The sequence below is a fragment of the Tripterygium wilfordii genome, chromosome 2, assembly GCF_013401445.1.
Source record: "Tripterygium wilfordii isolate XIE 37 chromosome 2, ASM1340144v1, whole genome shotgun sequence".
NCBI classification, from domain to species: Eukaryota; Viridiplantae; Streptophyta; class Magnoliopsida; order Celastrales; family Celastraceae; genus Tripterygium; species Tripterygium wilfordii.
In genome coordinates, this window is record NC_052233.1 from 7,580,245 (window position 1) to 7,595,132 (window position 14,888).

The 14,888-nt window shown below is 38.2% G+C and overlaps 1 protein-coding gene and 1 pseudogene across 1 annotated transcript; both read left to right on the forward strand.

Annotated features, from left to right (window-relative positions):
* The first annotated feature begins 417 nt into the window (after positions 1-417).
* On the forward strand, positions 418-1,867 carry LOC119982290 (annotated as a pseudogene).
* Positions 1,868-10,138: 8,271 nt separating this feature from the next.
* LOC120008741 (3-ketoacyl-CoA synthase 3-like) lies at positions 10,139-11,886 on the forward strand. Its single transcript, XM_038859118.1, has one exon. It carries the CDS (start codon positions 10,286-10,288, stop codon positions 11,684-11,686), a length of 1,401 nt encoding a protein of 466 aa, XP_038715046.1. The 5' UTR covers positions 10,139-10,285; the 3' UTR covers positions 11,687-11,886.
* Positions 11,887-14,888: the final 3,002 nt, after the last annotated feature.

Genomic DNA, 14,888 nt, shown 5'->3' on the forward strand with positions numbered 1-14,888 from the left:
TTAAATTTTTTTTTTTTTTTCAAAAGTTTTGAAAACTTGTTTTTGGTCATAAAACCAAAACAGAAAATACAAACAAACAATATTTTTTTTGTTTTTGTTTTCTATTTTTTAAAAACTAAAACAAAAAACAAAAGTGATATCAAATAGACCCTAAGATATGAGCCAAGACGGCTTTGTATTTTGACCTAATAACATAACATTCAGCTGGCTTAATTGGAGAGTGGTTGATAACCAAGTAATATTGTCAAGAAACAAAACGAAAAACATGTTCCCCGAGGAATGATTAATAATTCAATCTACCTACTATCAACAAAATGAAAAGCATGTTCTCATAAACTCGTGTGGCGATCCGGATGATGAGTTAAAAATTGAATTTTATTATATGTGAATTCATTTACCTTGAGTAGCGGGAGAATTTCAATTTATTACTTGCATTGCAAAGCCTAGCCGTTAATTACCCTATGGTTGTTCGTAAATCAATTGTGGATGAGGCTCTGTATCATCTTGGAGTGGAGAGACTGACTTTCTCGCAGCTTCAAAAGATGGACTGGGAGATTGTGGAAATAAAGATCAAAACCTGGTTGAAAGCAGTGAACTTTGCTGTTAAAACTATCTTCACCGGCGAGAGAATCCTCTGTGATCAAGTGTTCTCTGCTTCTCTGTCAGTTGCAGAGTCCGTCTTTGTGGACATTTCACGTGAGGGGGCCATGGCTCTGTTCGTATTCCCTGAAAATTTTGCTAAATGCAAGAAAAGTCCCGAGAAAATGTTTCGTACATTGGACCTATATGAAGCCATAGCAGATCTCTGGTCTGAGATTGAATCAATTTTTGCTTTCGAATCAACCTCAGGCATCCGATCCCAGGCGGTTAATTCCCTGGTAAAGCTCGGTGAGGTGGTCCGCATGATGCTAACGGACTTAGAAGCGGCGATTCAGAAGAACAACTCCAAGAAGCCGGTCCCAAGCGGCAGGATCCACCCTCTGACGCGCTACGTAATGAACTACCTAACCTTCCTCACAGATTACAGCGCAATCCTCGCCGATATACTAGCCGATTGGCCACTAACGGTGCCGTCTCCGCTACCGGAGGCCTACTTTGGGAGTCCGGTAGCCGATGACAACATTTCGTCTCCAATCTCATCGAGACTGAACTGGCTCGTCCTTGTCTTGCTCTGCAAACTGGACGCCAAAGCAGAGCTCTACAAGGACGTGGCACTGTCGTATCTGTTTTTAGCCAATAATCTGCAATACGTCGTCGTTAAGGTCCGAACGTCGAACCTGAACTCCCTATTGGGAGACGAATGGATTGAAAAGCACGAGGCGAAAGTGAAGCAATACGCAGCGAATGGGATGGAGCAAAGTATTAGCTTCGTTACCGGAAAATCCAACGGGCGATATTTCGCTTCTGCATGTGAAAGATCATTTCCGGAGATTCAATTTTGCCTTTGAAGAGACGTACAAGAAGCAGAGCTCGTGGGTGATCCCGAACTCCAAACTCCGAGAAGAGATTAAAGTTTCGGTGGCGAAGAAGCTTGTGCCGGCATATCGGGAATTTTACGCCATGCATCGGATGGTCATTAGGAGGGCAGTTGGGAGTGAGGAATTGGTCAGATTTGCCCCTGATGATTTGGGAAATCACTTATCGGACCTATTCTATGCAACCGGGGGACCAGGGAGTGTTTCGTCGAATTCCAGTACTTCGTCGTTTTCTTCCAAAGCCGGCCGTTGAGCCGGTTTATTGGAAGATTTGGAATGGCCGGCCAAACAAATCCAAGAACATGAGAGAGAGTGTAAAGAACAAAGAACACGTGCGTGTATACATCATTGTGTAGAGATTGACCGTTGATTCGCGGGTGTAAAGTAAAAGAATCACAACCGCTATTCATTGGATATAAAATAAATTGCAATTGTTTTTGTCTATTATCGTTGTAGTTAAGTTTTTTAATGGAATATATAATTAAAGAATCATTATCATAAATGGTCATAAGAAATACCAAAATAATATATGTATATAATTTTGATGTCCATAATCTAGGTGGCATGAGGAGAAGTGTGAGGGGTCATTTTGTATTAAATGATCCTCACACTTCTCCTTATGCTACCTAGATTTATACACTTATGCATACCAAAATTATGGACATGTAGTGCTTTTGTAAGAAATATCATCAGCACCATTTTAAACTTCAGAAGTGATAGGGATTCCAGTAAAAAACATCTCAATTATCCCTGTAGTGGATGTATCACTATCTGGTTCAATCACAAAGTTTTGTAGGCCCGTACATTTACATTAATCAAGGGACATGATTCACAACTGGGATAACTTGAATGCTTTTTACTGAGATTCCTAATATTTTGGTTTAAACTTTAGATGGCTTATTACAAATACAATTATAACAGTTTTGGAGTATACGAGTAAAGTTGATAGGGTATATATATTGCAACAGTGAGAGATGTGGACCAGTTGATGGGTGGCAGGGGTCTGCTGTAATAAAATTATAACAGGCCCTGCTATAATGGCAATTTGAGACAAATTTTTTTTTTTATTTTATTTTGAAAAAATGATAGATGTGTAGTTTATGATCTAACGAATCCAATGGTATATTTTTTGTTCGAAACAAAAATCAAATTCATCGTGATCTAGACACCGAATGTTTTGAGTTTATATCAGACTGTCTAAAATTGTTAAGCATTTTTCATATAGCATATGATTTTTGTTTTGAATAAAAATATATCGTTGGATTCGTTAGACCATAAACTACACATCTATAATTTTTTCAAAATAAAATATATTTTTTTTTGTCTCAAATAGCCATTACAACGGAGCCTATTGTAATTTTATTACAGCAGAGCCCCAGCACCCCCTGTTGATAGGGTATATAGCAACAGTGCGCTGTGGACCAGTTGGACCACTTAAAAAAAAAAAACTCCTCCATGCTGCCCATGGATTAGCTCAACATCGGTCTTGTCCCGCACTGGGCCTTAAAAAGTTGGCTGGACCTACATTCAATCTCCAGTTATCGGGCATCAAATACTTGTCCACTCTCTGCCCAGTCTGCAATGCAGTGGGCCTACTATGTAAGGTGTTTTTTATGGAGGCCCTATAGGCTATAGGTTTATTGAGAGTCCTTCGTGAATCAAGACTGACCTTCTCACGAATTGGGCCTTAACTGTAATATTTTGTTGGATAGGATTTGGATTCAAAATAAATGAATCCCCAAGAAAATATCCAATCCCGTGTCTGAAATTGGTTAATTACCAATCCCTACGACAACTTAAGGTGATCGAGGGCATGCAAAAAACTATCCACCACCTCTTTCTACCGTTATCATTGATGACTTAGGTTATCATCATCAATCGAGTCTTTATCCTAAAAGTTTGGAGTTAGCTAAACTTAAGTCGTAAATTTTTTATTTTCGAAATTAAGTTGAGTGGAGGACTCGAACTTGATGACTTAGATGCATGTCTAATTATGCTAATAAAACACTTCCTTTGCCAATTTTTTGAATTACCTTCCTGAGTAACTAGAAGAAACAAATTCGATGATCAAATAGTACCTAGTACCATCGATGTAACTGTTGTGTGTGGTATGTTTGGTTAATATTATTATGACAGTTGAAATCAAGTTCCTGCTGATCATGAATAGTGCACACACCTAATTTGGCTGCAATTATTGTTGACCGAATTAAAGAGAATACAAGGGTCCATGTATGTAATTAATGTTCATCGTTGACTTGTGTGAAAAATCACAACTCTACTCACATCTAGGGGTATGAATCGGTCGGTTTGGTCGGTTATTTTACATTGGGACACCCGGGCCGAAATTTCGGTTTTTTTAGATATGGAAAACCGATAACCAACGGTCACGCTTAACTTGACATGAAAACCGCCCAACGGTTTTCGGTTATTATGGTCGGTTTTTCGGTTTTTTGGTTATTGGTCAAATATTTGGGCTTGATACACTAACTTAGTATACTAGCTAAATATGTGAAAAATTAAATAGCCATTTGGCCCTTGCCCATAAGGCATATGTTGCACATCCAATATCCATAATTCAAAGAAGTAAAGAAAGATTGAAAGACTAAAGTAAAAAACGAATTTAAGGTCTAAGGACCACACTTGGGCCATTGATTCAAAATTCAATGGTCCAAATTACAATTATCATTATAATATATTTAAGTCATTAGTAATAAGAAATTATTAAGAATAAAAGATTATAATTTTATAAGTAAACTTGTAAATTTGTACATTTGTAAAACTTTAACTTACTTAACTATATTATATATTTAATATTTATAAATATATAATTTCGGTCGGTTTGATCGGTTTGTCTTGATAAATAAAAAACCGACCGAATTTTCGGTTTTTTTAACGTAGCATAACCGATCAATTCGGTTTTCATTTACATGTATTATAAGAACCGTCCAATCGGTCGGTTCGGTCGGACGGTTCGGTTTTTTCGGTTAATTTTCACAGCCCTACTCACATCCATAATGGGATAGGGGGCTTCAATTTCGGCTCCAATTCTCCCTAAAAATAAGCTAAACCATGAATTAAAATGTGTGATTAAATATTTTAGTGTGATTAAAGTTAGAATATAGTTGATTTTGGGAAAAAAATTTCTAAGCCCTAAACCTTAAATCTTATTCTCTAAACCCCAAATACTAAAAATTAAGTTCTAAACCCTAAACACTAATTTCTAACTCCTAAACTCTAATGTGTCATTTTTAAAAATAAAAATTATGATTTAACATGATTTTTGGGAGATAATTGGAGCCCCTCCCATCCCATCTAGGATATTGTCCACATTGAATTTATTGGTTCCCGTGAATACACTGGACCCACGAGACTTTGTTCCTCCATAAGTCATCTCACTTAATGGTACTTGAGCTCAAAGAAAAATGTTCAAGCAATGATGTGGGACATATTAACTTGTAACAACTTTCGATCTTTATTTATAAACCACATTGGGGGATGTGGAATATAAATTTTTAACATTTTCCCGCACGTGTGACCATGTATGCTTGATTATGCGAGGGACAACATGGGCACTATAGAGGTCTTTTAGGATCGAGTCTATGTTTAGATATCATGTTATAAATAAGAAACTGGTGAGTGCACCGCATAAATTCAACTCAAAGATGCATTGTTGCTTTAGGTCTAAAGTCTGCACATTTTTCTCCTAACGAGTCCTTTTGATTGAGAGAGATTGAATCTTTACTTATAAATCACATTGCTCATGACTTACACATAATCAATATGTTTATCCTCTTTATATTTCATTAATAATGTTTATCCTCTTTATAAGAATCCCAAATCAATCGAATCAACATGGTTCACTCCATATGTAGGTAGTAATATCCAACCCTAGGTTTTACTGTCACACCGTGCATACAATTAAGGATAATGCTTGAGACCCCCAAAAAGTGATCCCAAAAGACCTTCATTTAATGTGAAGTGTTGGATGTGAAGTGTGCCCTACATGTGTGTTTTTAATCAATGGTTATTTTAATGCCACATAGATTTGGGGAACTTTTGGAGATCGAATTTTGAGGGTCTCTAACATTGTCCTACAATTAAAAGGCCATTGTTTTGGACCAACTAAGGCGCGTGCTAGTTGTTGAGCTATTAAGTGAAATTGAGTCGAGTGAGTCTCCGAACTTGGGAAATGATCAAATGATTATTATGCATGTTGGGGAGATTTAATCGGAAAGTTTCCATGTTTGTAGCTGTATACCATAAACATACGCGACTAACATATACTTTTGAAATTCATCTAATTAATCTAAAAGTAATAGATTAAGAATCATCTGTGTATATGAATCATTTAACTTTCTTATACTTAATCCATACGAGACTCGTCACATGTGTATATCCCAACAATGTATCGGATAAGCATCAAAGATTTGAATTCAATTTCAATGGTTGTAAATTGATTAATTTAAATAATTGATCAGTCTTTGACTTTGGAGTAATACTCATGACTTTGAAGTCCAAAAAAGATATTTATGATGAAAGCCACAAGTTGCTACTTTGATTGCAAGTTAACCTGCAACAATTACTCGCTGGCTAGGGGTCAACTAGGATATATATATCTATTGTCTCCGACCGTACACTTTTATCATTAATTAGTGGGTTGCGTAATTTGACTATTTGGATTGTATATAGATAGGGCTTAATTACGTTGTCATCATCAAATATTACGCATATAAGATCGTATCATATATATAATATAACGGAATCACTATACATCCATAAAATAAATATCCATAAATTTACATAAACATGTGATATGCCTACGTGGTTTCTTTAATAAAATTTGTTTTTTTTAATCTATGTGGTATGTCTTTTTTGCTTGCTACATAGATTATGTAAGTTTATGGATGAAAAAATTATGAATATATATCATTTTAGATAATATAATATTGCACGTCCAAATTGCCTTGTTAGACCCAGTCAGCTGATCAAAGTCGATCCATCAGCTTCAACGAGTCAAACAACTTGACATGCATATGAATATGGTGTCGTTTAACTTCGGTCTAACATGCATATTGTGGGCCATTAGTATTTAAGACATACAATTAGCTAGTTAGATAGATTATTAATGACGACCTACCATGCATGATGAAGACAGGAGAGACAGTCGATTGCTGTTAAAACAGTAACGCTTAAGGTAGCAATACAGATTACAAGGTGGTTCCGCTGGAAAAGAAAAGCTCGAATGAGGAGCATATTTGAAGACGTTTCACGAGTTTTTTCATTAACATTGAAAATCAATATTTTCGCTCTACTCAATGGATGCTATGTATACTTGGAATAATTGAGAATACTAAAGAATTAAAGGTTAATAACTTAATATATATAAATATATAGGTCCAAAAATGATGACCGCGTCAGTGTGGAATTTTGTGTTCTAAATTACGCAAGTCAATGTGTGCGATGACCTTGTCGAATGTGGTGGGCACAACAATGTTGATATAACAAGTCAAAGTGAGACGTCCACCCAAGTGCATGTATGGGGCTCGGACGTTAAGTGGTTAATTCCTCGCATGGCTTATGTCCTTCATACTTCATAGATATAGCAAGAGACCGTCTCTGCAGAGAATCGTACGTGTCGAAGAACAAGTATTTAGAACCATTTTTACGGTTGAACTGAAAATTCTGAAAATTCCACCCAACACAACCGTCGATGATACTTGCTTTATAATGTCACGAAGTGCAATTAATGATGATGTAATGACTGTAATGAGTGGAATTGACTGGAATGATACCAGCCACACCCATGCCCTGCTGTTTACTCACTATGCATCTTTTTTTTTTTTTTTTTTTTTTTTTTTTTTTCCTTCTCTGGTTTCGTTTGTCAAAGTATTAATTATGCTCTGTTTCTCGTTCTTCCTTCAAATATCGAGTTTGAGCATCAAAGAAGTTTTATAATCAAGTGTTTAATATGGCATTAATTCGTATTAGCTAGAGATATTGTTGTTTCTTCGAATTATCGGTGATGATGTTCAAATTAAACTAGCTCGGTTTTGGAGTCGTATCAGATGGTCGGATTAACTGTCAGAGATGATTGTTCGATTGTCATTCTCTTCCTACAAAGGAGAAAACATAAGCTAGGGAGGCCCCCGAGTTTGTTCTCAGTTAACCTTTTCGACTCTCAAGTCAGTTTGAGATGATATTAGCTGGAAGTGCTCGAAGCTCTTTCTTTAGACTAACAATCAAAAGTGCAGGATTCAGAATCGTTTACATGGAGCTGGTTGGAGACCCCATTTTATATGAGTGTGAGAGGTTTAATTTTGGTAGGGGTAGATCTATGCATTCTTGATTTTTAGGCGGATTTTGAGGAGGGTGAATCCCATCTTGGTTCATTTTCCTAAATCCTAATTAAAGTATGCCTCCTTTAGGGCTCTCAGTTTCTCTTGGTATTCGGCCACCCAAGATTTCCAAGGTGATGATGATCGATTTAGTACCAAGATGTCTTCTTGACTAGGCCACAATACTCGGATGCCACCTTATCGGCTTGTTACTTTGACTATACCTTGGTCAGGAGCTCGGAGCGAGCTTGTTCGGTACTACGATCAGTCCATCAACATCTCCACGTCACTCGCCATCATTCTAGTGGAGGGTGATTTTGGGTATTATCAATCCATATTTAACTTGGGTTGTTACAAATCACTACTTTCGTGCAAAGATAGCCTCAAGAAATTTTTAATATATAATTCAACTCGACACGAGTCATACTAGATGAGATTTGGGACTTGTCAAAAACTTAATAAATGTTTGACGTAGCTTTGGAAAAGAAACGAGCGACAGAGAGGTACATTAAAATGAAACTAAATTTGATACCCAACAAGTTGCCTCAATTATCATACATGTGTGTGTGTATATATATATATATATATGAATTCTCAGGGTTTAAAGTAAGGATGTAAAATAATAATCACTTTTTAATGGTGTGGATGAGTGAGATAGACAAGTAGGGTCCACTGTTTTGGGTCTCATATGTTTCAAATCAATGATGTAAACATAGATATTTATTTTACACCCTTATATGTATGGTAGCGATTAGGGGATAAATTGGATTACTCTTATGCTGTTTATGTAGTAGGTAATTGATTCTTTGAACTAACTTACATAATACGCAACACAATTTGATTCAAATGCATGGTCTCTTTCTGGGATTAATGCCATGTCTAATCAAAATAGCCAAATTATAATCAAACAGCTTGATTGATCACCTATAAGTGTCTTAGGATAATGACACAAACTAATGTGAGAGTTGCATTTGAATATGGACAAGTCAAAACTAATTTTAGAAATAAAGGCAAAAATTATGAACTTACTAAAATATCCTTACATTGTCAAAGATATTTCTTCTTCTTCCTTGCGCCTGCGAAAAAGAAGTCTATCGTCCAACCATCGTTCCTGAGGAACAAACCACCTAAATGAAGCTTCATGGCAATTCAACCAAAGCCCAATCATCACCGACCATCGATGATCACATGAGTTGCCGAAAAAGCTTGGTGAAATCGTAAATCGTCGTTGGAAAAACAGTTCTATCCAAGCCAACGTCGGCGATCATCAACATCACAAAATAAACTCACCGGAGCAAGGCACATCATCTTTGGAACTGGATTTGGTAAAATGAGTGAAACTTTCTAATTTCGTGAATATTATATCTGTTTTGAATATGTTGATATTATATTTGTATTGGATATGCCGAAATTATATATGTTTTGGATATTATATATGTTCTGGATCTGATGATATTATATATGTTTAAATGAAGTTCTTGTATTTCGACCATCATTGTGGTGACATTACCAAATAAAATTCTCGCGTTTCAATGTTCAAACATATATAATGAACATAGATATAATAAAACAAATTTAGTAAAAGACATATCTAATAAAAACAGAGATAATATCAACAGGTTGAAACATATAACATATCAACAGATTCCACGACCAAGGTGGACTAACATCGTCTGACCACCGATCAAGGTCGTTGACCCACCAAAGAGAAACGTTGGAGCACCACAACTAATCTCCATGCCATCATTTGCCAACGTCAGCTGCTGGTTTCACCGAAATCAGACATTGAAGCTGAGGCCAACCATGAAGAAAATAGTCAAATCCGGCCACTAGAGACAACGCCGCCTCAAGCAACCACCACGGGAGTATTGGCCAAACTTAGGCTCACTATCCCCATCTATTGATTGGTTGGAATAATTTTCGGAGTAGGAAGATCCGATTTGGGTATCAAATGGGAAAAAAGATGGTATTTATGTCAATAAAATAATTGTTTATAACTTTTTGTCTTTTACGAAATATTGTTTTAAATTTTATGGATCTCATGGAACAAAACTTATTTGAGTGTTCTTATTGAAAAAAAAACTTTTAACTTAGAGAATTATCTTTAATTTTTCTAAAATATTATAAGCTACACCCTCAATATCCATTTACACAAATTTGTTATGTATATTTTTAATGAAATTTATTACGGATACATTAAAATTGTTTCCTATGTCAAAATGGGCCAATTGACACCCGGCAATCAATTAGTAATTCTCCAATTAGTTGGTAATTGGAGGGGATCTCAACCCCCCACCCCCACCCCCACTCCCACATACACACTCTTATAAATAAGTCTAAGCTTTTATGATTTCCATCTGACAAAACAAAAGTTGCACACTTGTTGCAGAGCCATATAAACCTCTGCCTCCTCTGTTTTTTTTCTTTCCTTCCCTCAGTACTTCTGTCTCTTCATCTGCTTTTCTCTGATTTCAAATGGGGTTTCTGATGTTAGTCTATACATTCTTGATATATCAATTTCTCTTCATGATCTGGAAGTGGATTGATAGAAAAAGAGACCAAGAATGTTATGTACTAGACTATGAATGTTACAAACCAAGTGATGATAGAATGGTCGATACAGAGTTCTCTGGGGAGGTTATAAAGAGGCAGAAAGCTCTGGGTCTCATTGAGTACAAGTTTCTCTTGAAAGCCATTGTGAGTTCTGGGATTGGAGAGCAAACCTACGCACCAAGAATCATGTTCGAAGGCAGAGAAGAAAACCCAACTCTTCAAGATGGGATTTTGGAGATGGAGGAATTCTTCCAAGATACCATTCAAAAGCTTCTGACCAGGTCAGGAATTTCTGCTCAAGAAATCGATATTCTTGTTGTTAATGTGTCAATGCAATCAGTGGCTCCTTCTTTGTCCGCCATGATTGTGAATCACTACAAGATGAGGGAAGACATCAAGGTCTTTAATCTCACCTCGATGGGTTGTAGTGCGAGTTTGATATCTGTCAATATTGTTGAAAGCATTTTCAAGTCTTACAAGAACAAGTACGCACTCGTCGTGTCTTCAGAGTCTCTGAGTCCAAATTGGTATTCCGGGAATGACAGATCGATGATTCTTTCAAATTGTTTGTTTCGGAGTGGTGGGTGTGCAGTTCTTTTGACAAACAATCGAGCTTTGAAGAACAAATCCATGTTGAAGCTCAAGTGTCTAGTCAGAACCCACCACGGATCCAAAGATGACTCTTACAATTGCTGCGTTCAAACAGAGGATTCACAAGGAAGACAAGGGATTCACCTCGACAAGTCCCTCCCCAAAGCCGCAACCCGCGCACTCGTCGACAATTTGAAAGTCACAGCTCCCAAAATCCTGCCAATTTCGGAGCTGATTCGGTTCATGGTGGTCACTCTTGTTCGAAAACTGACCACCGTTAGCTCAACCAAAGGAGGGTCTAATTCTAATTCTCCTAGGCCATTGATTAATTTCAAGACTGGTGTTGACCACTTCTGTGTTCACACAGGTGGCAAGGCAGTGATCGATGGACTTGGTATGAGTCTGGAATTAAGCGAGTATGATTTAGAGCCAGCGAGAATGACTCTGCATCGATTCGGGAACACATCGGCTAGCAGTCTATGGTATGTTTTGGGTTACATGGAGGCCAAGAAGAGGCTGAAGAAGGGAGACAGAGTGTTAATGATAAGCTTTGGTGCAGGGTTTAAGTGCAACAGCTGTTTGTGGGAGGTGGTGAGGGACTTGGGTGATGGACCAAATGTGTGGAAAGACAGCATTGATAACTACCCACCAAAGACACTGGCTAACCCATTCATGGAGAAATATGGATGGATTAATGACGAAGACCCTTCAACATTCGTCCTGCCTAAATAAAAAAGAAGGCGGAATTCTTTTTTCTGTGTAAAAAAGGTATTTTCCTGTACACTATTGTTCTCTTCTTTGTTCTTGTTATTATTGTTCAATACCTTTGTGGATTTCAAAACCCAATAAGGTGGGAACGTATTGGAAGGCTACATGTATTTTTTTTTTCAGGAAAAAAAAAAACTTCTCTATCTTTATTTTTTTTTTCCCAATAGCGATATGTATCCTAAGAGCAGATATTCCAGTTATCTCAATCCTTCCTGGTTGAACTCCAATTAATTCTCTGTTTAATTGATGTTGAAATGAATCCGTGTTTGTACAATGAATCATTTAGCATGCAATTATGGTAGGGATATGCACTTATGCGTCTAACTAGTTGGGATAATTGAGATTCCAACTGCTTAGATGTTTATCATTTTTGTTTAACATGACATGATCCTACACCATATCTGAATGACTTAACAGTGACACTAAAATGACACACCTCCTTCCTGGTCGAACTCCAATTAATTCTCTATTTAATTGATGTTGAAATGAATCCGTGTTTGTACAATGAATCATTTAGCATGCAATTATGGTATAGGGATCTCAGGAACACGTATTTGAGTTATCACAGCTGTTAAGTTGTATAAACAATATTTTATATGCTTCATGCAAAACTCACGAATGCACTTGTGCGTCTAACTAGTTGGGATAATTGAGATTCCAACTACTTAGATGTTTATCATTTTTGTTTAACATGACATGATCCTACACCATATCTGAATGACTTAACAGTAACACTAAAATGACACACCTGCAGCCCACACGAGGGCCCAAGCCCAAGAGAATAAGTTGGGCCTAATTAACCACTGGAAAACCGGCTTACCAATGTTATGATTGTCCACCCTTATAAACTTAACTTGCAACCCACCACTATCCGATGAGGGATTCCCAGGCTGCATCATTCCCACCCACTACACAGGCCACACCCATCCACGGGCTACACAACCTCACTCACTCCTAGCGCTCCCCGCAAGCCTGGAAATCAGCATTGCAATATCCACCACTAGTCGATGTGGGACTCCCAGGCTACAGCTTTGCTTTTATCGACATATTCGATGTGTGCCTCCCATGGTTGGCTTCCGACTTCCACCCACTACACAGGTCGTACCCGTCCACGGCCTGCATGGCCTCACTCACCCCTAGCCCTCCCTGTACTCACCCCTAGCCCTCCCCGCAGGCCTAGCAACCTGGCCTTTGATACCAAATTGAAGCAGTGAGGCTTGTGTAGAGACATGACATACCTACAACCCACACTCGCACACAATCGATGAGTATAAGTTAGGCCTAACTAATAACTGGAAAATCGACTTACCAATGTTAGCATTGTCCATCCTTATAAGCCTGACTTGCAACCCACCATTATCCGATGTGGGACTCCCAGGCTGCATTGTGATGCTCTGCTCTGCGTACATTGAGGTGCGAGGTGTGGGGGTTACTGTTCTGTGATGAAATACCACATCGGCCAAGGAAGATCTTTGGGTGCAGAATATAACAAGTTGCAGACCTTAAACTATTGTCCAATCTTTTCTGGTATGGGCCAGAGGGATTGGGAACTGCCAGGCTGGGCGTGTTACGGGCCGTCCAGTGGTTGGTGGGGAGATTGGGCCGTAGTGGGTCTGGCTGTTACAGTTGGTATCGGAGCCGACCTTGGTTTGGTATGTGGGTTTCGTCCCTTGCGTATAGCCGGGGCGCGGAGCCCGTGTCTGGCGTAACCCACGGGGACGTGGGCTCCTAAGGGGGGTGGACTGTGATGCTCTGCTCTGCGTACATTGAGGTGCGAGGTGTGGGGGTTACTGTTCTGTGATGAAATACCACATCGGCCAAGGAAGATCTTTGGGTGCAGAATATAACAAGTTGTAGACCTTAAACTATTGTCCAATCTTTTCTGGTATGGGCCAGAGGGATTGGGAACTGCCAGGCTGGGCGTGTTATGGGCCGTCCAGTGGTTGGTGGGGAGATTGGGCCGTAGTGGGTCGGGCTGTTACATGCATCATAAGGATGGTGTAGCACTTTCTACCGATCAGAGCGCCTATATGGCTATATATACACCAGCAAATCACTTAACTGCCATTTCTTTCTCCGCTTCCATGATCCTGTCAAGAACAAAAGCTATCAATCCCGGGCGATAGGTCCTAATTTATCAGTACATTGATCAGACACCCTCTCAATCTTACCACACTCACCATTTGAACAACAGACACAACTCCAAATCCAAGCCTGTTCAACATCTTACATCGAGAATCCCATGCCGACCAATACCTTTCGTTACCAATGTCAAAGAAGTACGAGACCCAGATAAAGCATTGTCTCTCTTTCACGAATATCATCAAATGGGTTATAAACATGATTATTGTTTATGTAAATTATCGACAATCGAATTGTTTGATGGTGATTGGGTAAGTATAAGACAAAACAGAGAGATTTTACGTGGTTCGGCGTTGAGCCTAGGTCCACGGTGCAGAATGGTATGGTATTTTTATTTATCACTTGAGATTACAGAGTGAGTAAGAAATCAAAGTCTCCCTACCCCAAGCCTCTCCTTCCTTGTCTTAATGAACTCCTATTATGCTTCTCTTAAGCAGTTACCAGCAGTTGTGGCAGTTGAAGAAGTTCATAGCAGTTTCGAGGAGTTTATGACAATTTGGAGGAGTTTGCAGTAGTTTCGACTGTTATCATTTAACGAGGAACTGTCTTATCTTCGGCTTCGTCCTTTAATTATTGGTTCAGCCTTACTTGTATTGGTTTTGTATTGCCTTTTTTAAGACCAAGTCCTTTTTGGACTGTATGTTTTGGTCTGATTGCTATTGGGCTTCGTGGACCTAGCCTCTGTTGGGCTTTTATGTTTGGTCTGGCCAGTTTGTATTGTAAATAGATTGGGTTGAACAGGACCCATGTAATTGGTTGGGTTGAACAAGACCCATGTAATTTGTAGAGGTTGGACTTGACCCCTACAATTTGCCCCCTATTTTTAAGTTTGATTTAAACTTAAAAATATTTTGTTTGGGGTTGAGTCTTCTTTAGAGTTCTTCGTCTCTTCACTTCTGTTGGTGATTTTTGTATCTTTGACTTTTGAAGTTCTTCTGCAATTGTAATTTCAGAACAATGAAAGTAACAGTAAAGATATTTCTTTCAAGATAAAACATAAATATTTCATTCATGGAAATAAATA

Excerpts from the sequence above, each read along its gene's own strand:
- LOC120008741 (XM_038859118.1), top strand. The coding sequence starts at position 10,286 with ATGGGGTTTCTGATGTTAGTCTATACATTCTTGATATATCAATTTCTC.